At 23.1% G+C, this 24542-nt stretch overlaps 9 protein-coding genes across 9 annotated transcripts; 5 read left to right on the forward strand and 4 right to left on the reverse strand.

Annotated features, from left to right (window-relative positions):
• Window positions 1-894: 894 nt before the first annotated feature.
• Window positions 895-2963, reverse strand: SRAE_1000313300 (Ubiquitin-associated domain/translation elongation factor EF-Ts, N-terminal and Ubiquitin-like domain and Heat shock chaperonin-binding domain and UBA-like domain and Ubiquitin-associated/translation elongation factor EF1B, N-terminal, eukaryote domain-containing protein; the record flags this gene model as incomplete). Its single annotated transcript, XM_024650289.1, has 3 exons — window positions 895-1056; window positions 1663-2823; window positions 2868-2963. The coding sequence occupies 3 exons, from the start codon at window positions 2961-2963 to the stop codon at window positions 895-897; spliced, it is 1419 nt and encodes a 472-aa protein (XP_024504081.1).
• A 1550-nt stretch (window positions 2964-4513) lies between these two features.
• On the forward strand, window positions 4514-5216 carry SRAE_1000313400 (Superoxide dismutase [Mn], mitochondrial; the record flags this gene model as incomplete). The annotated part of the gene is made up of 2 exons (XM_024650290.1): window positions 4514-4548; window positions 4595-5216. 2 exons carry the CDS (start codon window positions 4514-4516, stop codon window positions 5214-5216), a joined length of 657 nt encoding a protein of 218 aa, XP_024504082.1.
• A 2755-nt stretch (window positions 5217-7971) lies between these two features.
• SRAE_1000313500 (40S ribosomal protein S17) lies at window positions 7972-8392 on the reverse strand (the record flags this gene model as incomplete). Its single annotated transcript, XM_024650291.1, has 2 exons — window positions 7972-8019; window positions 8057-8392. The coding sequence occupies 2 exons, from the start codon at window positions 8390-8392 to the stop codon at window positions 7972-7974; spliced, it is 384 nt and encodes a 127-aa protein (XP_024504083.1).
• A 620-nt stretch (window positions 8393-9012) lies between these two features.
• On the forward strand, window positions 9013-9556 carry SRAE_1000313600 (High mobility group box domain-containing protein; the record flags this gene model as incomplete). Its single annotated transcript, XM_024650292.1, has 3 exons — window positions 9013-9039; window positions 9101-9415; window positions 9467-9556. 3 exons carry the CDS (start codon window positions 9013-9015, stop codon window positions 9554-9556), a joined length of 432 nt encoding a protein of 143 aa, XP_024504084.1.
• A 210-nt stretch (window positions 9557-9766) lies between these two features.
• On the forward strand, window positions 9767-10241 carry SRAE_1000313700 (Hypothetical protein; the record flags this gene model as incomplete). Its single annotated transcript, XM_024650293.1, has 2 exons — window positions 9767-9931; window positions 9978-10241. The coding sequence occupies 2 exons, from the start codon at window positions 9767-9769 to the stop codon at window positions 10239-10241; spliced, it is 429 nt and encodes a 142-aa protein (XP_024504085.1).
• A 201-nt stretch (window positions 10242-10442) lies between these two features.
• On the forward strand, window positions 10443-10778 carry SRAE_1000313800 (Hypothetical protein; the record flags this gene model as incomplete). The annotated part of the gene is made up of 1 exon (XM_024650294.1): window positions 10443-10778. The coding sequence occupies one exon, from the start codon at window positions 10443-10445 to the stop codon at window positions 10776-10778; it is 336 nt and encodes a 111-aa protein (XP_024504086.1).
• Window positions 10779-11440: 662 nt separating this feature from the next.
• Window positions 11441-14258, forward strand: SRAE_1000313900 (Elongation factor 2; the record flags this gene model as incomplete). The annotated part of the gene is made up of 3 exons (XM_024650295.1): window positions 11441-11465; window positions 11630-11643; window positions 11700-14258. The coding sequence occupies 3 exons, from the start codon at window positions 11441-11443 to the stop codon at window positions 14256-14258; spliced, it is 2598 nt and encodes an 865-aa protein (XP_024504087.1).
• A 4689-nt stretch (window positions 14259-18947) lies between these two features.
• On the reverse strand, window positions 18948-20375 carry SRAE_1000314000 (Hypothetical protein; the record flags this gene model as incomplete). The annotated part of the gene is made up of 1 exon (XM_024650297.1): window positions 18948-20375. One exon carries the CDS (start codon window positions 20373-20375, stop codon window positions 18948-18950), a length of 1428 nt encoding a protein of 475 aa, XP_024504088.1.
• A 530-nt stretch (window positions 20376-20905) lies between these two features.
• Window positions 20906-21964, reverse strand: SRAE_1000314100 (Hypothetical protein; the record flags this gene model as incomplete). The annotated part of the gene is made up of 3 exons (XM_024650298.1): window positions 20906-21008; window positions 21059-21777; window positions 21821-21964. 3 exons carry the CDS (start codon window positions 21962-21964, stop codon window positions 20906-20908), a joined length of 966 nt encoding a protein of 321 aa, XP_024504089.1.
• Between the last annotated feature and the right edge of the window lie 2578 nt (window positions 21965-24542).

The following is a 24542-nucleotide window of genomic DNA, read 5'->3' on the forward strand; positions in this document are numbered from 1 at the left end:
TCACTACATTTGAATAATTTAGTCATGAAACTTCAAGGCTAAACTCATAAACAATTATACATTGACTAATTGTTTTATAGCCCTCTTTATAATTCTTTTTTAAGTAAAAATATAACTATTACAAATTTATTATATAAATATAATGTCTGAATAATATTATAAAATAAAAAAAAAATTTTTAAATAAAATAGCTTAAATCAAAAATGGAGAAGTAAAAATGAATATAAAATTTTTTTAAATAAATAGGGAGATTCACAATACATATATATATATATACTTACTTATATAGTAAATATATAATTTCATTTGTTGCGTGCAAGTATATTCTTAAAATTATGTAACATAAGAAACCAAATGTTTAAAAATCGTTCATATTTAATAAACATGGTTTATTTATGATATAAACAGTAAAGAATATGATATTATGTCATGTATTTTTATTAAATTTAGACTAAGTAAATGTTTAAAAAGAATTGTTATGCCTAATAATTTTATTTATATCATATATTAAAATTTATATACAAAAATATATACATATATATATTAAGGTGTTAAAGAAGACAGATGATATTCATTGTTATAATAGTTTAATGATTATATATTTTTATGATCCGTTAAAGTATAATAAAATGCTTTAATAATATGTTGTAAAAAATAAATAAATAAAATTTAAAAAAATAACAATATTAAAAAATAACAAAAAAAAAAATATTAGTTAAAAATTTATATTTTCATAGTATATTTTAATAAACATTAAAAATAGTGTATTTTAAAAATTTATACAAAATAATGGTTATAATAATACAACTTTTTATGGGTGCCATTTAAATTATTAATTACTTTTTTGTTTCTTATATATGTTGAAAAAAAAAAATCTAGAAACATAAATAATTTTTAATTATTAAGAAGTCGTTCAATGGCAGCATTAACATCACCAAAAGTTGCTATGAGAGCACGGATGTTTGCTTCTTTATTTAAAAAACCCATTGAATTAAGCTGTTCCAGTTGATCCTTAAAATGCTCCTCTGCATTAGCTGGGGTCACTCCCGGCATGCCCTAAAAAGGATAAAAAAAGATTAAAAAATTGTTTTATTAATAGTTAAATTTGATGTTTCTTAATACTACCAATGTTTCATACTTGATTCAAGATTATGGAAAAAAGATTAAAAATATTGTTTTTGGAACTCCTGTGCCAGGGTCTAATATTTAATCATAGGGTCATGTTGTGTAATAAATGACAAAATTTTAAACTTTAACATCCTATAACATGATTGATAGTTTAACTTAACTTTAAGTTAAAAAAAAACTCAATTGCCAGCTGCGCAAATGATGGTGTACAACTTATATTATTTCGTTATGTTGTAATCATATAAATTGACAAAAGCATTAGCTAACTGTCTTTGATTATGGGTTTAATAAAATGAATGAAGGCCATAATTAGTATAATAAATAAACTATATGGTTAACGTAAAAATGTTTTAACTAATGTCCCTATGGAAAGCTGGGTGTCATAAAATAATACTTATTATTCCTACTATTATAGGCAGATGATTTATCTAAACTTGTAATTATATAAAATCATTTTATTTTTTACTATATAAAAACATAAATAAAGATTAAGTTTTAAAAAGGGATTTAAAAAATAAACAAAGTAAAACTTACTGATAAATCACCTGCAGCAGAAAGATTATTAAATTGATTTGTCAAAGCATTTTGAGCATTTTCATCAAAATTAGAAATTCCTCCAGTCATTACTTCAGCAAGTTGTGGTGCTTCAGTTCTTAATATCTCATAACCATGGCGAATTTTCTCCAATGCTTCAAGAACTTTTGGATTTGCCATTGCTCTTAAAATTTCCGGAGAAGCAAGATGAGGTGGTAAAACATTACTTAAATATGGTAACATTGAATCAAGTGCACCACTCTCCTGATATCTCTGAAGTAATGCAGCAACATTTGCCATATTATCTCCACCTGTCATTGATGATAACATAGGATGTTGTAACAAGTGATCAGGTAATCCGCCTCTATCTCTTTGATTTGTACCAGTTCTTGCTCCACTACTGTTAGTAGAATTGTTTGGTGTATTACTACTTCCACTACTCCATGGATTTGGAAGAGCCTCAGCATTTTCAACACCAGCATTTTGACTTCTTGATGTTGGGTTAGTATTGTTATCACTACCTAATGATGCAAATGGATTTGGTTCATTGGAAAGAAGTGGATCTTGAATAGTATTGTAAAGTCTTTCTAATGCAGCCTCTCCACCAGGTATTCCTTGAAGATTTCTAATAGCTTGGTCATTACTTCTCATAAGTTCATCCATAGCAGTAGGATTTCTTAAAATATCCATACATCTTCGTAAATTAGATGGATCATTTATAAGATGTCCAATTTCAGGATTACTTTCAATAAGTTGTTGTATCTGTGGGCTAGATTCAATAAAACTACTAAGAATTCCAGGATTATTCATCATATTTTGCATTACTGGAAGATTCATTAAATTAGAAATGACTTCTGGACTCATATTTCCAACCATTGAACCAGCTCCAGATGCACCAAGAAGTGATCCGAAAGGATTTGGTCTACCGGTAGCATTTGTTGGAGCTGTTCCTGATGTTGTACTTGCAGTTGTAGAAGGTTTTGGAGTGTTAGAAGTAGTTGAAGTGGTAGTTGTTGATTGACTAACAACCAAGTGAAGTGTTTGATCATTTTTAAAACCAATACTAGTTAAGGTATCAGTGTCCTTAAGAATTTTTCCAGAGTAAATAAATTTCAGTTTATCAATTGGATCCGATGTCTTTTCATTGACAATTTTTTTAAGCTAAAAGAAATTAAAAGTTGTTTGGTGTTACTGTGTGTACCTACATCAAGAATTGTTGAATTAGATGGTGCCTCAATTGTGAAACTTTCTCTTGGTTTTCTGATGTGAATAGTAAATGTCACAGGAGCTGTGTCAGACATTGTCAAAATTAGAACGGAACCTAAAAAAAATTATTAGAAAACATATTTTAAATTACAATACATATTAACGTAAATATTTTGCTTGTGTTAAATTGATCAATACATTATCATGGAAATAGTTTTAATTTAGAAGTATTCTAGAGTTAAAATGGACATTTAAAAATGACGTGTCTTTGACTATAGAAGAGGAGTAATTTTTTTTATCACACTTTTTTTTGTTCAAAGTATATCTTTAATATGCTAAAAAGAAGTGATAGGCAAAAAGAGATGTATAAATTAATAAATTGAAATGAAGAAAAAAAGGGAGAGAAAAAGAGTAAAAATGTTGCCTACAAATGAAAAGAAAAATAAATGTTAAACAAAAACCACCAAATACACTTTTAGGTAATTGTGATATAATTTATCACCGGTATGTAAATGAGAAAGTACGTGAAGATATGAGTTAGTATACGTGTCCAGGAAAAAAAAACGGTTCTTTTCGGTTAGTTCACCACCATTTAAAATTTTTTTAAAATGAATATAACAAAATTTTTTTTTTGCATATTAAAATATTAAATGATAATTTATAAAAATTATTATAATTTAATAAAAAAAAAAAACTAAAGTTTGATGTCAATTTTTAAAATGAATAAAATTTAATGAAAAAAAAGGAAACTGATATTTGATTTTAATAAATAATATTATAAACAATAAAATTGGAATTTTTTTTGAAAAATAAAAAAAAAAGAAGTAATTAATATTTGACTTGTACTAAAAAAATTTTTTTTTTTTCAAAAATATGAATGTTATAAAATGACACTAAAAATAGGGCAAAAATAGTGTTTTGAAGGCATTTTCAAGGAAACACGGAAAACCATGTTAGAAGGCTACATGTATGAATTCACGTGGCGGAAAAAAAATAAAAAAAGAGATTGACTCCATGTTAAGAGACATACATTTTTTATAAATTTTTAAGTGAAAAATAAAATTTTTTTTTAATTTTTTAAAAAATTTTTTTGTACATGCATTTTTTTCTACGTTACAAAGGGGATTGAAAAAGAATCTCACCCCTCAAAATTTAATAAAAAAAAAACAATTTTGAGGGGAGTTAAGGCTCTTTGAAAATGGTGGTGGGCTAGTCGAAAAGTACCAAAATAACCTTAGTACATAAAAGACACCAGAAAGTGTAAAATAAAATTTAAGCATAAATAAGATCAAGCTGGATCTTATGGAGAAAAAAAAACAAAAAAAATGAACGCTTCACCAATTGGAGTAATGCTCTATTAATTTTTTAAAATAATTAAAAATATTTAATTAAAAATAATTTTATTTAATTTTAATTGGTCTTTTTTCTTATAGACTGTAATCACCAAAATAAAATTTTTATTCTTATCATTGTTGTTATAGTAAAAGTTTAAAAAATAAAAAAAAAATAGACATGGAGAACATTCTAGAATTGTATATTTGTCTATCGACTCTATTATATATTTTCTTTTGGAGACCCAGAACGTTCCTTTGCTGGTAATCTGTCACTTGTTTTTTATATTGCCATAAAATAACGATAATTTAATATGCTTTCTAGAAATCTTTTTAAAATTTCCAAGAAGTAAGTAAAGGCATCGTAAAAATTTTATAATTCAAAATTCTTTTAGTTTAAGTTCAGTTGTCTGTGTAGGAGGTAAACACACTTTACCAGATCTTCCTTATGACTATAATGACCTCGAACCAGTCATTATTACTGAAATTATGAAAATTCATCACCAAAAACATCATGCTACTTATGTTAATAATTTGAATCAAATTGAGGAAAAGATTTCTGAAGCAAATGCCACCGGTGACATCAAAACCGCTATTGCTCTTCAACCAGCTCTAAAATTTAATGGTGGAGGACACATTAATCATTCAATTTTCTGGACAAATTTAGCTAAAGATGGAGGAGAGCCATCATCTGAATTGATAAAACAAATAGAAAAGGATTTTGGATCTCTTGATGCTCTTCAAAAAAAACTTTCAGCATCAACAGTTGCCGTTCAAGGTTCTGGATGGGGATGGTTAGGGTATAATAAAGATTTCAAAAGACTTCAAATTGCTACATGTGCTAACCAAGATCCACTTGAACCAACAACAGGATTAGTTCCATTATTTGGTATTGATGTTTGGGAACATGCTTATTATCTTCAATATAAAAATGTTAGACCTGATTATGTTAATGCTATTTGGAAGATTGCTAATTGGAAGAATATTTCTGAACGCTTTGCTAATGCTCAAAAATAAGTTGTCAATTATTTAATATTTAGGTTATTTTAAAATAAAAGTAAAACTTATTAAATTATATTGATTTACATTTTTTTATAATAATAATAATTAAGGTATAAACTCAAATGTATAAAGTGTTATTCACAGAAACTATTGTTATATCAAATTATGTTCTTGAGAAATATAAATGATAGTTGTAAACAGATTTGATCTTCAATGAAGATAATTTTATCATTTTGGTTTATTTATTACAAGTGATTTAAAAGTGCTATCAAAAAAAATTATAGAATAATAATGGTTTTTTAAAAAACAACGTAAGTATTAGGTAAATATGTAAAAGTTTGATGATCTTGTATTAATTATTGTACATAATAATATATTGATAATTTGACATTTTACTGTAGTTTTTTTTAATAACTTTTTCTTGTAAATATTTGTTGTCTATATAGCATTATCATTAAAAATAATTCAGTTTTTTTTTTTATTAGTTTACTGTGTATTTCAATGAGCCAAAATATTTTTTAAACAAAACCATTAACTTTCTCAATTTTATTTTCTATGATAAAAAGATAGTCAAGTGCTATCTTTTAATAATTAACTATGGAATGTTTATTGTGATTTTATTATTTAATCATTTTAAAAGATGTTGATGATATGTCATGCCAATTAAAACATAATATCTTAAATCTTTATCAACGTAATCAAAAAATTGTTGTAAATAATTTTATAATTAGAATATTTCTTTTTAATGCGATTAGTTTTATATTAAAAGCATTAATCATAATGATAAGTGAAAAATTAATCAAGAAAAACTAATTTATCACAGCTTATATATAGAATACTAAAGTAATTTAACATTATAAATAATTTTTTCATTTGTTTTATAAAAACAAGTTTATTATGCATATTTAGCAATAACTTAATCATTCAAGTACGTTGACTTTACAACAAAATATTAATTTCTATGATAAATAAGAATTTATCATTAATAGGAAAAACAATTGTTGATAGAAAAGATTAATTATAAAAAAAGTGTTGATCATACTAACCATTTTTAAAATCAAACTTTCAAAATTTTTTATCTGCATTTAATCAATTTGTTTTGAAATAATAACTTTTATCAATACTAATGGTAAGAAATTGTTATTTTGCTAAAAAATTGAAAAAAAAGTATTATATATTAAAAAAAAACTTTTGATAATATAAACAATCTAATTAATCAATGTAAAAAAATATATCGTCATTAATTTTAGAATTTGATGATTCAACTATTTTAATATATTAATGTTTACAAAAACAAATATTGGATAAAATATTCATAACAATTTTTGTTTAAGTTATAGAAATATTGCTAACGTTGTATTAAAGTGTTAAATATTTGTTAAAACTTAAAATATTCAAAGCAAACATTAACAAATATAAAGTAAGTTTCATATGAAAATTTTGACAAAGTAAATTGCGAATAAATATTTTTCAATGTTTTTTTTAAATCTAATGGATAATTTTTTTAAATCTACAAAATATTTTTATTCTGTATATAAATTTCAACGACAAAATTTATGAATGCCTAATTGTGTTTGAAAAATGAAACATTATTTACCGGAAATTCAAATAATAGAAGGACAATTTAATTATGTGATAAAAAAGAATTCAATATTTTAAAATTAGTTAAATAAATATAAATAAACTTCAATAATTAATAAAGATAATATAACTTAATCTTTGAGAATTTAATTTTAAAAATATTTTTTAATTTAATTTTTAGATTTTTTTTCAAATAATGTTATATAGTAATTGAATATATTTGTTCTTGTTCACTTTTCAACTGAGTTATTGTTATATAAAAATTTGTTAATTTTTATAAATCATTGTGTATTTATTGCTAATGACGTGTAATTTGTTTGGCAGTTAAAAATAATTTTTTTACCATGTACTTTTGTTGTGAATGTATAATATAGTGTTATAAGTACCTTCTGAATCACACATTTTTATTGAAAATTGTTTTCTATGAATATTTTTATTGGAGATTAAATAAAACTCTTAGAATATGGTTGTATTGCTTTATGATAGAAAAAATATCAGTTACTGTAATATGTCTAAAAAATATATAACTCTTTTGTAAAATCAAACTTATATATTTGTACTTTCTATAAATCAAAAACTAACGTCATCTTTGACAAATTTATATCATTTAAATATCCAAAAATAAAAAAAAATTAAGTTAAATAAAGACTTTTACTTAAAAAAAATATTCACAAAGATTATTGTAATTACTCTTTAAATTTAAATGTTTATCAAATTTCTAAAAACAAAATAAACATTTTTTTTAACTATCCAAAAAATTTGAAAATATTATATAAACCTATAATTGTATAATAATTATTTTTAATTTGTTAATTAAACATTCAGGGGATAATATTAACATATTATTTCAAAATATGTGTATAAGGAAAAAATATTAAGGTAAATTTATACAAACTTTTAGAGTATTGAAAAACATCATACCCAAATAACAGGAATAAAAATTTAAAAATGATTGCTCTGTTTTTATTATATTATAATACAAATATTTAAAATATGTTGTTTTTATAGTGTCGTTAAAGTTATTATTCAATTATAAGAAATACAAAAAATTTTTCATGCAATTTAAATACATTGTTTTTAATTATTCTATAAAAAAAAATTCTAAAAATATACGAATACAAAATTTATAACAAAACAATTTATTGTGTAACGTTAAAAAAGAATAACAATTGAAATATATTTTCATTATTTAACGGCGTCCCTCGTTTTTGACGACGAGTTGTGGGATGTTGAGGTTCTAAAAAGTAATAAAATATATACAAGATAAAACATACCAATGATTCAACCATAGCTTTGGTTTCAGCATCAACTTCAACAGTGGTAAGTTTTGATGGATCAACTTCAGAAATTTCTGGCATGTAGTTATCTCTGCGTTCACGTTCCTCTTCTTGAAGTTTAATAGAAATACCGCGAACTGGTCCTCTTTCAATACGTCTCATCAAGTGAGTGACGAATCCAGCAATTTGATTACGAAGTTTCTTGCTTGGAATTACAGCAACTTCTTCACAAAGGCGTTTGTTGGTATCGAAGTCATAGGTAAGCTTGGTGTAGTATTTTTCAATAAGAACACGAGAAGCTCTCTTGATTGTCTTAGTACGGACGCGACCCATTGTATAATATACTAAAAAAATATTTCAAACATTTTTTTAAAATTTAAAAATAAAAACGATGTAAAATATAAAAAAAATATAAAATATCATTAGAGGTATATTTAAAAAAATTTTTTAAGCAAAAATAAAATAATAAAAATAATTAATATCCTTTAAAAATGGTAAATTATCATTAAATTATATGTACAGTAAATATATTGGGAAAAATTATACTCAGGCTTTGTATTTTCTTTTCGAGATTAATTACAAATTGATTGGTAAAATGTCACTATGTTATGGAATTTTGTCCAGTAAATAACATCTGTCATATATGTAAGAATTAATGAAAATGTATAATTAGTTTGATTAAAAGAATTAAAAGAATATTAAAATATTAGCAATCATTAAGATTGCCATGTTTTTTTTCGGTTTTTTTAATTACAGGAATATTTACATCATTTGACTTTTGTTTGACATCTCCTAATTAATAAGAAATTATAAACATTGTAAAAGTACAAAAGGAAGATGAAAAATTACATAAGATTAATATATAATTAGTTTAAATACATATGGTATATAAATGAACTTCATAAACATGTTTAATCATTGCTAGAAAAATATTATTTTTTTAATCTAAATTTATGGATATTTCACTTTATTTAAAAGATGTAAGTATATATAATATATATAATAATTTATTTTTTTAATATAAAAAAATTTTTATTAAAGTATTTTTATGATTCAAATGATTTTGACGAAATTTATTTATTTAAAGAAGATTACCAAGATTGGTCATTAATTCAACCAACCATCCAATCATTGTTTACATCACAAAAAAATTACATATTGAAGGACAATGAAAAGGATCCAATACACAAAATAAAAAAAGTACAAAAATCAAAACAAAAAAATGTTTCAGCATATGCACTATACTTTAGAGATGTACAAGAAGAAGTAAGAAAAAAAAATCCTTCTGCTTCATTTGGTGAAATTTCTAAAATTATTTCTTTTATGTGGAATCAATTACCAAAGGAAAAAAGACAGGTAAGTGATAAAAATATTTATATAATAAGTTAATATAAAACTATTCTCCAGGAATATAAAAGACGTACTGATGACCAAAGAAAAGAACAACTAAAAAAGTTAGCATATAATAAAGTATTTGCAGTAATTCAACATAAGTAAGAATATTAAAAAAAAAAAAACTTTCATCACAAACGGGGTATTAATTACCTTGCACTTTAATCTTTTTGATACATTCATTATATCTTCTTTGCAACAAAATACATCTCATATCAGGGAAGTACGAAAATCCAATAAAAAAAACAGTTAATCACCATTTTTTTTACACGCATATATTACCTGCCAACTTTTTCCTGTTTAAATATTGTTAAAATGATGACGGATGGAAAGACCCTCTTTGAAAATTCTGATAGTATTTCTAAAGCAAAATATTCAATAACACATCCAGGAGAGACTCAAAATAAATCTTATGACACTCCACCATCTCCAAGACATAAAGTTACAGAGAAAATGATTGACGCTAGCAAAAATGATTTTGTATGTTTAGAATATTTATGATTTTTTCTATATAATATATTTCTAGATTGATGATTTTCCTGATTTTCCTGATGATAAATTTTTATTTGTTCCATTAGATGATATTGAACCAACTATACCATTAATGGAGATACCAATTGAATTATTAGAATTAGAAGGAATATCACCAGTTAATGTATTATTTCCAGTTAAAGAAAGGTTATCTATTTTTTCTACTTATGCTGTTAAACCAAGTTTATTTGCTATACAAGATGCAAAAAGAAAGCAAATTAAAGAGTTATTTAAACCTAAGAGATCTCAAAAAGATTAATTTAAAAAAAAATATAAAATTTAATAATATATATAAATGGTCTCCATATAATTATGAATACATGTTGATTACGTAATACAGGTTCTATGTCTTTTTTGACTGCAATATATTAATTAAAATTGATAAATATTTTTTTTTTATGTAAATTTATTAAAATAAATGATTATATATAAATATAATATTAATTATCTTTAAAAAAATATGATTAGCAAAGAAATTCAAGAAGGACAGAATGCTATAGATCATGTGTTAGAGGCAATAGCATGTTATTTTTTAGCATTTATAACTTATTATTTTATTGTTCATAGAATTGTGGATTTACAAAATTGTAGAGAACATTCTAAGACAACAAATGGTGAAGAAATAACGGCTGATTTTGCATTAATAATAGAAAAACAAATGAAAAACATGTATCCTGATTCAAAAATTATTGTTTATGGTTATCCAAAAGCAGCTGAAGCCAAAGGATTATCAAAATTGTTATCAATAAATCAAAAAAATTTAGATGCCAAAAAAAAAGCTATTAAATTAATTTGAAACATTGTAAAAAAAATTATAATGTTATTTGACCACCTTGGCCAAGTCATAAATTATGTATCTATAATATAAACATCATTGATAAAATTTATAAATACTTTCTGTAATATTTGTATCAATATATTCATATTTACATCTACAAGTACTTTGTTTAATTATAAACAACTAACAGAATTCATAGTTAAAAAAAAAAAAGTTATAGCTACATATTTTAGGGAAGCACATATTTGGTAGTATAATAAAATTTATATTCACCCTTTACACTCAAATTTTCACTAGGTAAACATTTCATTTTTTACTATAACAATAATGATAAAATTTTTTCTATTATTTCGTAAATGATTTTGAAATATTTCAATTTATTTTTTCCTACCTTATCATAATTATTTTTATATCTAGTATTTTTTAAAATTATATTTATAAAATTAAATTTTAAACTAAATATCATTTTTATATTATTAATTATTTTAATATTTTTTTTTATTTTATATATTTAAGTAGATAGAATATTCGTTTTAAGTAACTTAGATAAACGTGGAAATGGATACAAATCACCAAATACCTGACCATCATAAATTTAAATGAATCCTTTTAAATATTATATTATCTTTTGAAAAATATTATTTTTAACTTTTTTAATTTTTACATATATAACATTTAATATGTGTATTTTAAGTATTGTGATAGGTAGGACTTTCCCCATATAGTACTACAGTATATCTTCGTTGTGAGATGATATGGAATGACTTTCCCCAGTATACAATTGGAATATTTTATATTATTTTAGTTGATATTTAACCGCTTCATTTTTAGAGCGGCAAATCAGATTCAATTGGCTTAAACTCATTCAGGATTTGCAAAAATGGTATGTTTATATTTTATTTTAATTTTTTTTAATCATAATTATTATTAATTATGTAGGTTAACTTCACTATCGACGAAATTCGTGGTCTTATGGACCGTAAAAAAAACATTCGTAACATGTCCGTTATTGCTCATGTTGATCACGGAAAGTCCACATTAACTGATTCACTTGTCTCAAAAGCTGGTATCATTGCCGGAGCTAAGGCAGGAGAAACACGTTTCACTGATACACGTAAAGATGAACAAGAAAGATGTATTACCATCAAATCTACTGCTATATCTATGTTCTTCGAACTTGACAAGAAAGATCTTGGATTTATTAAAGGAGATAATCAACTTGAAAAAGAAAAAACTGCTGATGGTAAAGAAACAGCTTTTAACGGATTTTTGATTAATCTTATTGACTCACCCGGGCACGTTGATTTCTCATCTGAAGTAACAGCTGCTCTTCGTGTAACTGATGGAGCTTTAGTCGTCGTTGACTGTGTTTCTGGAGTTTGTGTCCAAACTGAAACTGTATTACGTCAAGCTATTGCTGAACGTATTAAGCCTGTTCTTTTCATGAACAAGATGGATCGTGCTCTTCTCGAATTACAACTTGGACAAGAAGAACTTTTCCAAACTTTCCAACGTATTATTGAAAATATTAATGTTATTATCGCTACATATGGTGATGATGATGGTCCAATGGGTGCTATTATGGTTGATCCATCTGTTGGTAATGTTGGTTTTGGTTCCGGACTTCATGGATGGGCCTTCACTCTTAAACAATTTGCTGAAATTTATGCCGAAAAATTCGGAGTTCAAGTTGATAAACTTATGAAAAATCTTTGGGGAGATCGTTTCTTCAATCTTAAAACCAAAAAATGGTCATCTTCTGAAGATGGTGAAAACAAACGTGGTTTCTCTCAATTCGTTCTTGACCCAATTTACAAAGTTTTTGATGCTATTATGAACATCAAGAAAGACGAAACTACCAAACTTTTGGAACGTCTTAATGTTAAACTTTCAGCTGAAGAAAAAGATTTAGAAGGAAAACCACTTATGAAGGTTGTTATGCGTAAATGGTTACCAGCTGGAGATACTATGCTTCAAATGATCTGTATTCATTTACCATCACCAGTAACTGCTCAAAAATACCGTATGGAAATGCTTTATGAAGGTCCACATGATGATGAAGCTGCTATTGGTATTAAGAACTGTGATCCAAATGGTCCACTTATGATGTACGTATCAAAGATGGTACCAACAACCGACAAAGGACGTTTCTATGCTTTCGGTCGTGTTTTCTCTGGTAAAGTTGCTACTGGTATGAAAGCTCGTATCCAAGGACCAAACTACATCCCAGGAAAAAAAGAAGATCTTTATGAGAAAACTATTCAACGTACTATTCTCATGATGGGAAGATATATTGAACCAATTGAGGATATCCCATCTGGTAACATTGCCGGTCTTGTTGGTGTTGATCAATATCTTGTTAAAGGAGGTACCATTACAACTTTCAAAGATGCTCATAATCTTAGAGTTATGAAATTCAGTGTATCACCAGTCGTCCGTGTTGCTATTGAACCAAAGAACCCAGGAGATCTTCCAAAACTTGTAGAAGGACTTAAACGTCTTGCCAAATCTGATCCTATGGTTCAATGTATCTTTGAAGAATCTGGAGAACATATTATTGCTGGTGCTGGTGAATTACATTTGGAAATTTGTCTTAAAGATTTAGAAGAAGATCACGCTTGTATCCCACTCAAAAAATCTGACCCTGTTGTTTCATACAGAGAAACTGTTATTAGTGAGTCATCTATTATGTGTTTATCTAAATCACCAAATAAGCATAACCGTATCTTCATGAAAGCCGTACCAATGCCAGATGGATTAGCTGATGATATTGAAGGTGGACACATTACTGCTCGTGATGAAATGAAAGCTCGTGCTAAAGTTCTTGCTGAGAAATATGAATATGATGTTACTGAAGCTAGAAAGATTTGGGCTTTCGGACCAGACGGAACTGGACCAAACATTCTTGTTGATGTAACTAAGGGAGTTCAATATCTTAATGAAATTAAAGATTCATGTGTTGCTGCCTTACAATGGGCCACCAAAGAAGGTGTTCTTTGTGACGAAAATATGCGTGGTGTTCGTTTCAACATTCACGATGTTACCCTTCACGCTGACGCTATCCATCGTGGTGGTGGTCAAATCATTCCAACTGCTCGTCGTGTCATGTATGCTTCCGTTCTTACAGCTGAACCAAGACTTTTGGAACCAGTTTACTTGGTAGAAATTCAATGTCCTGAAGTTGCTGTTGGAGGTATTTATGGTGTACTCAATAGAAGACGTGGTCATGTCTTTGAAGAATCACAAATTGTTGGTACCCCAATGTTCCATGTTAAGAGTTATCTTCCTGTCAATGAATCATTCGGATTTACAGCTGATCTTCGTTCTAACACTGGTGGACAAGCTTTCCCACAATGTGTCTTTGACCATTGGCAAGTTCTCCAAGGAAATCCACTTGAAGCAGGAACAAAACCAAATCAAGTTATTCTTGAGACACGTAAGAGAAAGGGATTGAAGATTGAAGTTCCAGTTTTGGATAACTACTTTGACAAGTTGTAATTCAATTTCTTTTTTGTTGTTATTTTATATCGTTACCACATTAAAATAAAGTTATTGAAAGAAATTTTATTAAAAATTTATTAACTGTTATCTAAATTAATTTCTTTTAATATAAATAAAATTAGTACATTATAATTTTTAATTAATAATTGTTTTATTATTTTTTTCAATTATCACATTAATGTTTATGACATTATTTCTTTTTTTTTTTTTGTTAAAGTGTTTTAAACAATGTATAAATTAATTCTATTTTTCAATTATTTAATAATTTTTTACAACAAATATTTGTTATACAATTGTTTCATTAATTAATTAAATAAAAGATGACATAGATATTTATAATAAATAATAAAAATTAGCAATACAAATATAATTATTTGTATTGATATTAGATTTTATAAATTTTTAAAACTAATTAAATGCTTTTAAAACAATAACTTGTTTTGCTGAGAAATAAAAGTTTGCATACAAAAGAAGATAAAAATAATACTAATATGGATAAACTTAATTAAAATTTTTTTCTGGATATTTTTGAAATATTTTAAATTTGTTTAAATATAATTGTATTTGTAAAATTTACAAATATATTTCTGGAAATTCTGTGTTATAAATTAAAAATATAAAATCATTTCTAAATTTCATTTCGTTTTCAATGCAATTTGTAAAACATTTTGTGTTCATTTATATTATAATTATTTTCAAAGTATTAATAAATTTTAAATTATATAAAAAGTATATGAAAATATATTTTTTATAAAACTACAGATCAATAAAAACAATAGAACGTAAGTGTTGATGAAGGAAGTGAATTAAAAATAATATTTATTAATGTAATAAATAACATATGTTTTTATTAATATTAGATAACATTGCACTAAATTAATAAATTTTTAAAAGACAATAAAGGATATGGAATGTTAACCAATGAATAAAGTATTCATTATTAAAAAATTTTAACTTGCAAAAGAAAAATTTTTTCAGAAGTAATTTCAAAACTTACTATTTTTTTAGTTTTTTTTTAATATCTCTAAAAAATATTTTAATATCATTTAAATTTATATAATAACTGATTGACACTAATTTTTAATATGTGATAAGTTTTGGCCAAGATACTAAAATGTCGGAAATAATGAATATTTTTAAAAAATTTACGCTTTTGGTTATATTTTTTAATAGATGAAGAAAAAATCAAAATGTTTTTTGCAATAAACTTCTGCTCAGTTTTCACATAGAGTTTACTTTCTAAACATTTTTATACCTTTATAAACTCTCGAGATATAAAAAATGATGACAAAAGATTAAGCGCGAAAAAATACCAATTAATATATCTTGAAAACTTTTGAAAATCAAAAAAACTTTTCAACGTGGACTACATCTAAAAAGTTAAAAGAAGTCCAGCGCACCAAGTTTCAGACTTCCACGAGCTGTGTAACTTGAGTTATGAGTACGTTCTTAAAAGCGTTTCTCAAGCAACATTTTTCATCATATCTCAAGTTTGAGACGTCCTATGAAGATGAGACCAATTTCAATGAATTTCCCGTAAAAATCTGATTTAGAATATATCTTTTAATTTAAAAATGCTCAACTGGATCATGAAAGGCGATTTTTTGCAAAAAATATTCCCCACTTTCGCCTCAAACTTTGAAGACTCATAACTTCTGAAGTTTTAATTTTTACATATCCTTGATTATATTCAAAATTCATCTTTCCTCAAGGGCTATCGAATAAATATAATATTATGTCAAATTTCTAAAAAAAGTTGTTTTTTTAAGTTTTGATGACAAGTTAAGTTGGAGCTTCTTGGACATATTTTGAAAATCAGGAAATATTGAAGTTATTTTTACAGAAATTATTCATATTAGAATAACTTTTTAAAAGAAATCGTTTGCCACTAAGCTTATCTTCATATGACAATTTTTAGCCAAGATACTGAAAAGTCATGAACAAAGAATATTTAGAAAAAATTTCCGCCTTTTGTTATAACTCTTCTGAAAATAAAGCTAGAAACAAGCGGATTTCTGGAATCAACTTCATTTTAGTTTTCATATAGGGTCTACCTTCAAAATTTTTTTATATCACCAACCATTTTTGAGATATAAAAAATGATGACAAAAGATTAAGCGCGAAAAAATACCAAATGCTATATCTTGAAAACATTTGAAAATCAAAAAAACTTTTTAACGTGGACTACATCTAAAAAGTTAAAAGAAGTCCAGCGCACCAAGTTTGAGGCTTCTGTGATGTGTGTAACTCAAGTTATGAGTACATTCTTGAAAACGTTTTTGAAGCAACATTTTTCATCATATCTCAAGTTTGAGAAGTCCTATGAAGATGGGACTAAGTTTAATGATTTTCTCGTAAAAATCTGATCTAGAATATATTTTTTAATTTAAAAATACTTAACTGGGTCATGAAAGGCGATTTTTTGCAAAAAATATTCCCCACATTCGCCTCCAACTTTGAAGGCTCATAACTTCTGAAGTTTTATTTTTTACATATCCTTGATTATATTCAAAATTCATCTCTCCTCAAGGGTTATCGAATGAATATAATATTATGCCAAAATTCTAAAAAAAGTTGTTTTTTTAAGTTTTGATGACAAGTTAAGTTGGAGCTTCTTGGACATATTTTGAAAATCAGGAAATATTGAAGTTATTTTTACAGAAATTATTCATATTAGAATAACTTTTAAAGAAAAATCGTTTGACACTAAGCTTATCTTCATATGACAATTTTTAGCTGAAATGCTAAAAAGTCATGAACAATGAATATTTAGAAAAAATTTCCGCCTTTTGTTATAACTCTTCTGAAAATGAAGCTAGAAACAAGCGGATTTCTGGAATCATCTTCGTTTTAGTTTTCATATAGGGTCTACCTTCAAAATTTTTTTATATCACCAACCATTTTTGAGATATAAAAAATGATGACAAAAGATTAAGCGCGAAAAAATACCAAATACTATATCTTGAAAACTTTTGAAAATCAAGAAAACTTTTCAACGTGGACTACATCTAAAAAGTTGAAAGAAGCCCAGCGCAACAAATTTCATACTTCCACGAGCTGTGTAACTTGAGTTATGAGTACGTTCTTGGAAGCGTTTCTCAAGCAACATTTTTCATCATATCTCAAGTTTGAAAAGTCCTATGAAGATGGGACTACTTTTAATAAATTTCTTGCTTAAAATTGATCTAGAATAGTCAAATGAATTTTATAAATCACGTTTCTATCACGAAAGGCGATTTTTTGCAAAAAATATTCCCCACTTTCGCCTCCAACTTTGAAGGCTCATAACTTCTGAAGTTTTAATTTTTACATATCCTTGATTATATTCAAAATTCATCTTTTTTAAAGGGCTATCCAATGAACATAATTTCATACTAAGATTCCACAAAAAGTTTTTTTTTACATATCATTATTGGTTCAACATGGGAGTAATTTTTATATTAAAAAAATTTTAACGACAGTCGTAATAAAGTTTCATATGAAAAGAAATTAAGAACTTATTTAAAAAAACTATTTATTATTATGAATAAAAAAGTTTATTATTTTTTATTGCCATAATTTATAATATATTAAAAATGATTTTTACATTTTAGTGATAAAAATTAATTTCATTGTTGTATGTTGTTTAATAATTTCAAAATAATATTTATTAAAAACTGTGATCCCTATGATAATTTCAAGTATTCAAAACATACAAATTTATCTCATTATTTATATTTTTTTTTATCAAATGTTAATTCTTAGTTTATGTTATATTCTTGATAAATAATCAGGTGAAAAAAGCTCATACTATGCATATGTAATTTGTTTTTCAAAGTTATTGTATTTATAAAAAATTGTTTTTAGTATTTTTTTCTTTTAATAAGGAACTAATAGATTTATATAAAAAGTTCAGTCTTTTGAAAAAAACTAATTAATTTTTTTCTTTTTTAAAAGTACTTTTTAAAAATTATTCCTAATGTAATCTTTTATAGAAAACAATATATTAAAATATGTTTAAAAAATACTTTTTATTATATTATCTCAATTAATTTATGCATAATGGTTTTAATACATTAATTATGTTTTATAATGATGCCAAATGTATATGTAATTGATAAATTAAACAATATAAATTAAATTATTCTTACGTATTCTTATTGAATTAAATAATTTTAATGTTAAATAACAAAAAGAAAGAATTTTTATTAATTTAAAGACCATAAATTATAAATTATAAATACTTTTTATTTTTTTACAGATTAACAAAATCTTAAAAAATAGATTCTGTAAAAATATGGAAAAAATAAGATAATTTACTATCAAAAATATATAATGTTATTTTTGAGCGATACTTTTTTTATATTTATTCATGCAAAAGTATTACCCTTTACAATACAAAGGCAATATTTTATGAGAAAAATTTTTTGAATTCAAAAATATGATTTTTGTAAAATCTGAAAATTGATAATAGTTTTTTGTTTGTGTCAAAAAAATCAAAAATGAGTATTTTTATCTCTGTGTAACTTTTAGAAATTCTTTTAAAATGTTATTCCATAATTTAAAATAACTAATAAATAAACATTATATTTTTAAAATTACTAACACCAGCTTATTAGTACAATTTTTTTTAAAATAAAAGTATTTTATAAAAATTTTAAGAAAGTTATAAAATTTTTTATATACTTGAAATATTGTTAAAATTATTTAATTTCTTTGAATCCCTTTAATTGTTATCTCGGAATCTAGACTATCTAATATATTTTCATTATCTCCATAAATGACAACATTTTTTAATTCACGAAATTCCATAAGTGATTCTTCAGGTATACCTTGACAACGAACAAATAGAATTGTAGTAAGTGACGGAAGTTCATAAGAAATTTTTCTAAATGTTCTTTCTTCTATACCACTGGTATCTAACAAAGATAATGAAGTAATTGTTTCCGGTAAAATTGAAATTAATTGTTCTAAAAGATAATTGCAAAACAATTGTACTTCTTCCATTTTTGAATCATCATGTGAGTAACTATAAACAGATGAAATTTCAGCACATTTCAAACTTTTTGAGATACATTTAAAATGAGTAAAATGACTTAAATAGTAACTAGAATAAATATAATCAAATGACTCCTCAGAAACAATTTTCTGCACAAATCCGCCAACATTTATTTTAATAGTTTCTAAATTTTTTAATGAATTAATTGTTTCTTCTAAATCGACAAAATCGTTAAATGATTCCAAGTAAAATTTAACACTTGATAAATTTTCCAAAACTTTGTTTTGTTTGTCATTTAATTTGTTGGATTTATATAGGAAAAAAAATTGTCTCCAATCATCAAGAAAATCAATTTTTATATTTATTCCAATTGTCTCATTATATTCTAATATATTTAAACATTTATCCATAAATCCATCATCACTTTTAAAAATAATATTTAAACCTATTTCTTTTTTGAACAAATAATTGAGAAAATTTTTTATGATATTTTCATACTCTAATAAATTTGTACTTTGTTTAGTTGTATTAATAGTTAAAGTAAGTTTTTTTAATCCTGTCATTCCATTAAATATATCATTTTCCATAAAATTATATTTTTTACCATAAGATATTACATCATTTATATCTATTCCCGTCAAGTTTTTGATATTTTTTGACTTTATAGTTTCAATAACTTGAAATACAAATAAATCATTAATTTTTTCTGTACCAAAACCATTAATTATACTTAATTCTGTAGAATTTTCAAATTTATTTAATAAAAATTGAGAAAAGTAAGAATAACTTTGAGCAAGATATGTTTTACAATCATCTGAAAGCATTCTTGTATCATCACTAATAAAAATTTTAACACAAGTAACACCTTCAAGTTCCTCTTCTGGTGTATTACAAATATATTTCATCATTTCAATCATAGTAATTGCTTCATGATTATAATATTTTGAACAAAATATTTGTGAACTTTTGATATTATCAGTAATTAACCGACTTAAAACATATGAACTTTCTTTACATTTATAAGTTTTATGGATATGATATTCATTTAATTTATTTAAATTTATAACATTAGTAATATCTGACAATGAATCAGTTTGGTTTATAAATGATTGAATATATGTATTTTCAAATGACATAATTAAACATAAGTTGAAAAAAAATGACAAAATGACATTTATTCAGACACTTATATTTTTATTTTTCTAAAAATTTAAATATATTAAATGTAATAAAACGATAATAATATATGTAGATTATATAATTATTGAAATAAAAAAAAATACATTTATATAAAACAGACAATTTGATTATTTTTTAATATTTAAAGATCAAAAAATGGTTTTAAAATTTAGAAAATAAAAAAAAATGACTATATTTATATAACTATAAAATCATTACTTTTTATTTATATGTTTATAAAAGAAATAAAACTAACTTATTGACTGTCCAATCCAATTTTTATTTTAATATAATAATTGTATTTGTTGTTTTTTTTATTAAATTATCATTTTAACTTATTTAAAATTAAATAAAAAAAAATCATTAATTTATTTTAATGATATACAGTAATAAAATAAATAAAAAATTTAGTTGAATTAGGCAAGATTATTAATATTTTTTTTTCAAGTAATATTATATATTACAATTAATTTTCAAATAAATTTTATTATATTTTTGACTTGGGTGAAGTTATTTTTATTGTTCTAATTTCACCATTTATTTTATTTTTACGTGGAAATATTAAATCTTTCAAACCTAGACGTATTTCTCTGCAATTAAATAACAATATTAAATTATTTTGAAAAAAATAAAAACTTACTTTATAAAAATTAAACTTACAATAGCATTTGTACCACTACTAAAGAGATATAAATAATTAATTATTGTAAATGAATATTTTGTTTGTGGTAAGTATAAATACAAAAAACTCCAACATGATTCAAGAAAAACTATAAAAAGAAAACTTATAATTCCTTGTAAAAATAAACTAATTTCTGAAAATGAAATAGTTGTACCTTTGGAGGTATAACTTTTTAATTGTAGTATTTTTCCAATTATAACAACATAAAGAATAAAACAAAAACATAAAATTATTATTACATATCTATTTTCAAACATTTTTGCTATTGTCCAATTTGGAGATTTTGCCACAAATTGCCATCCAAAATCATAAAGTGAGTAGTGTAATTGAAAATCTGGTACCATAAAAAATATCAACAAAACAACACTCCAGAGATAGTTAATAATTACAGAATAATTAATAAATTTTTCTCTATTTAATGAACATAAAATTTTTCTATTAAAAAATACATCAAGTCTATTTAAAGTTAAAATTAAAAGAAATATTATTGATGAGAGATAAGTTGTTTGTAATAATGATGCTATAAATGTTCCAAAAATATTATCTGGATAAAAATAAAATAGTGCATAAAATGATGAAATTAGATGGCATATTTGTTGTACTATTTCTGTATAACCTAAATGTTTCATTAACCGAAAAGAAATACTTTTAGCAATACTGGAATTTTTTTTTAATATCTGTAAATTTTTTTTTAACTATTTTTAATTATTAAATACTTACAATAAAAATTAAACTTTGTAAAAACATTAATGCAATTGATGTTATAAGAGTGATTCCACCAATAATATAATTAATATTTTTTATATATTCAATACAATAATCATCTGTGGTAGAATATGGAGCCATTGTTAACTGTGATTTCATTATTTATAAATACTTCTATTTAAAAACAATTTTAATTAATTACTTGAAAAATATTTTTATTATTAAGCCAATACAGAACAGAATATAGCATATATTAATTATAAACTAAAAATAAAATTCTTAAGAATAATATAAAGTTAAATTAATTATATATGTGTAATAAAAAAAACATAATAAGTACACAAAAAAAATGTTTTTATTTTAAAAATATAAACAAGCTTAATTACCCCTTTATTAAAATACATCATATTTATAAACTTTATTCTTACATTATTTATATATTATAAAACGATATCTTTGATAAAATATAATTAGTTTTTTTTTTAACATTATAAATTGATCTATTAAAAATTGAAATATTTTTAATACTTTTTTTATATTTTAATAATTTTTGTAAAAATATAGTTAATTTAATATCATAACATTACACAAAAATAACTTTAGTATAATATAAAAAAATATTCTTTATTTTATTTTACTTTTGTAATTATGTTTAAATAATATGTAAAAGTAGAAAATATAAGTATATTAATTATTTGTATCCCCTTGATTACGATCATTAAATTTTTACTATGTTTGTAAAATATTTAAAAATAAGATTGAAATTTTTTTTATGCTTAACATAAAATAATTGTTTAATTTTTATAAAATATAACTAAATTATAGTAGCTTTTATTAATTAATAAAAAAAAAGTTTGACATTTTTAATAAAAATAGTTTTAAGTTAACATTTTTAAATATTCAAATAAAAATTTTTTAATTAAGGTTTCAATAAATATTACTTACAAATTTATAAAAGCAAAATATATATATATAAATTTTTATAACATTATGTTTAATGACAAAGAGTTATCAATTTAAGGTGTATATATCAAACATCTTGTGCCATTCCTTTTTTCATAATTTTATGATACTAACTTTAGTGTTTTAATAAAAAAAAATCAAATACATTATAAATTATTTAAAAATATTTACTGTAATAAAACTAAATTCAGATGTTTTATAGCCTAAATACAATTTTTTTTATCATAAATAATAAAACAATTATGTGATTTGTATTTATGCAAATGGCAAATCGTAATACCTAATTATCAATGCCGTGTATAATTAATAACTTTTATCTTTTAAAAATATTTAATAAATTAAAAATGTGTGAAATTTTAATTTTTTTTTAAATCAAACAAATACTTATCAATAAATTATTATTATATAGTGTTTAAATAATTTTAAAATTAAAAATTATAAATAAAATTTATTTTTACATCTGGTTGCAGTAATTTGTATTAACAACTCATTATATATAATATTAGTATAACTATTTAATAAATGTTATTTATTTTTATGAATAATAAAATTATATAATATAGTTTTTTTTTTATCTTTTTAATATTAATACAGATAAAATATTTAAAATCTTTTATGTATATTTAATTTTAAACTTATTAAAAATATATAAAATTGTTCAATTTAAATTAATTATTTATTTAATTTTAGAATAAAAATTTTATTTATTTTTAGATATTATTTTTAATGTTAAGTATTGTTGTTGAATAAGGATTTGATAAAAAAATGAATTAAAATATGGTTAATATTACAACAAAAATTAACAAATTAAAAAATTTACTTAAAAATTAATTAACTGGTAAACTAATATTGTTTATACTTACTATGCTGTTTAATTTGAATTTTGCAAAGATCTAAAAAAAGTTTTCTTCATTGATATTTTAAATAAAAAGAAATAATTTTTATGTTTAAATTCTTTTCTATTTACACAAATTTAATTATCATCTAAAAAATCTACCATAAGACAGATCTAAATAATTTAGAAAATTATTATTCTAATTGATATGTTTTTTTATTATTAGAATTTTGAATTCTTATAAAACAAATTTTATAATCACTAACTTTATTACCATAAAAATATAAATAATATTTTTCATGTATTTTAAATATCTTAATCTTTAAATAAATTATTTTAATATCATTAGCAGAACTGTAAAGCATATATTCTTTTTTTTACAATGTAATCATATAAATTTTTTTTTGTTAAAAATCTGTTGATGATAACATTTTATACTAGTATTTTTAAATATTATAGTTTAGGTAAAGTTGGTGTATATTTGATTTTTTGCCTGACATAAATAAATTACTGTAGAAATAGTTAATATAAAAACAATAATTACAAAGTCTATAAAAAAAAAATTAAAAACAATAATTAATAAAATATTTGCCATTACAATAATTTGTATACATAAAATTATTTTATTATGAATGTTTAAATTTTATATGTTAATTTGACTTTTCAAATATTTTTATTATAAAAATTATTAAAATACATTAAAATATGATAAAGCTAAATTTTAAATTATTAGAAATAATAACTAAACAATTATATTCATAAATAAGTGCATTTCAATATGATTAAACATTTTTTAAAATAAATATATTTTAATATTTTGAAAAAAATTGTTACTAGAAATTTTAAATTATCAAGTTTTTGTATTAATCTTTTCTAACAACTTTCAGTCTTATAAACAAACACTATAAATTTGTTAAATCAAAAATTCTAAATATGATT

Source organism: Strongyloides ratti, assembly GCF_001040885.1.
Source record: "Strongyloides ratti genome assembly S_ratti_ED321, chromosome : 1".
Classification (NCBI taxonomy): Eukaryota; Metazoa; Nematoda; class Chromadorea; order Rhabditida; family Strongyloididae; genus Strongyloides; species Strongyloides ratti.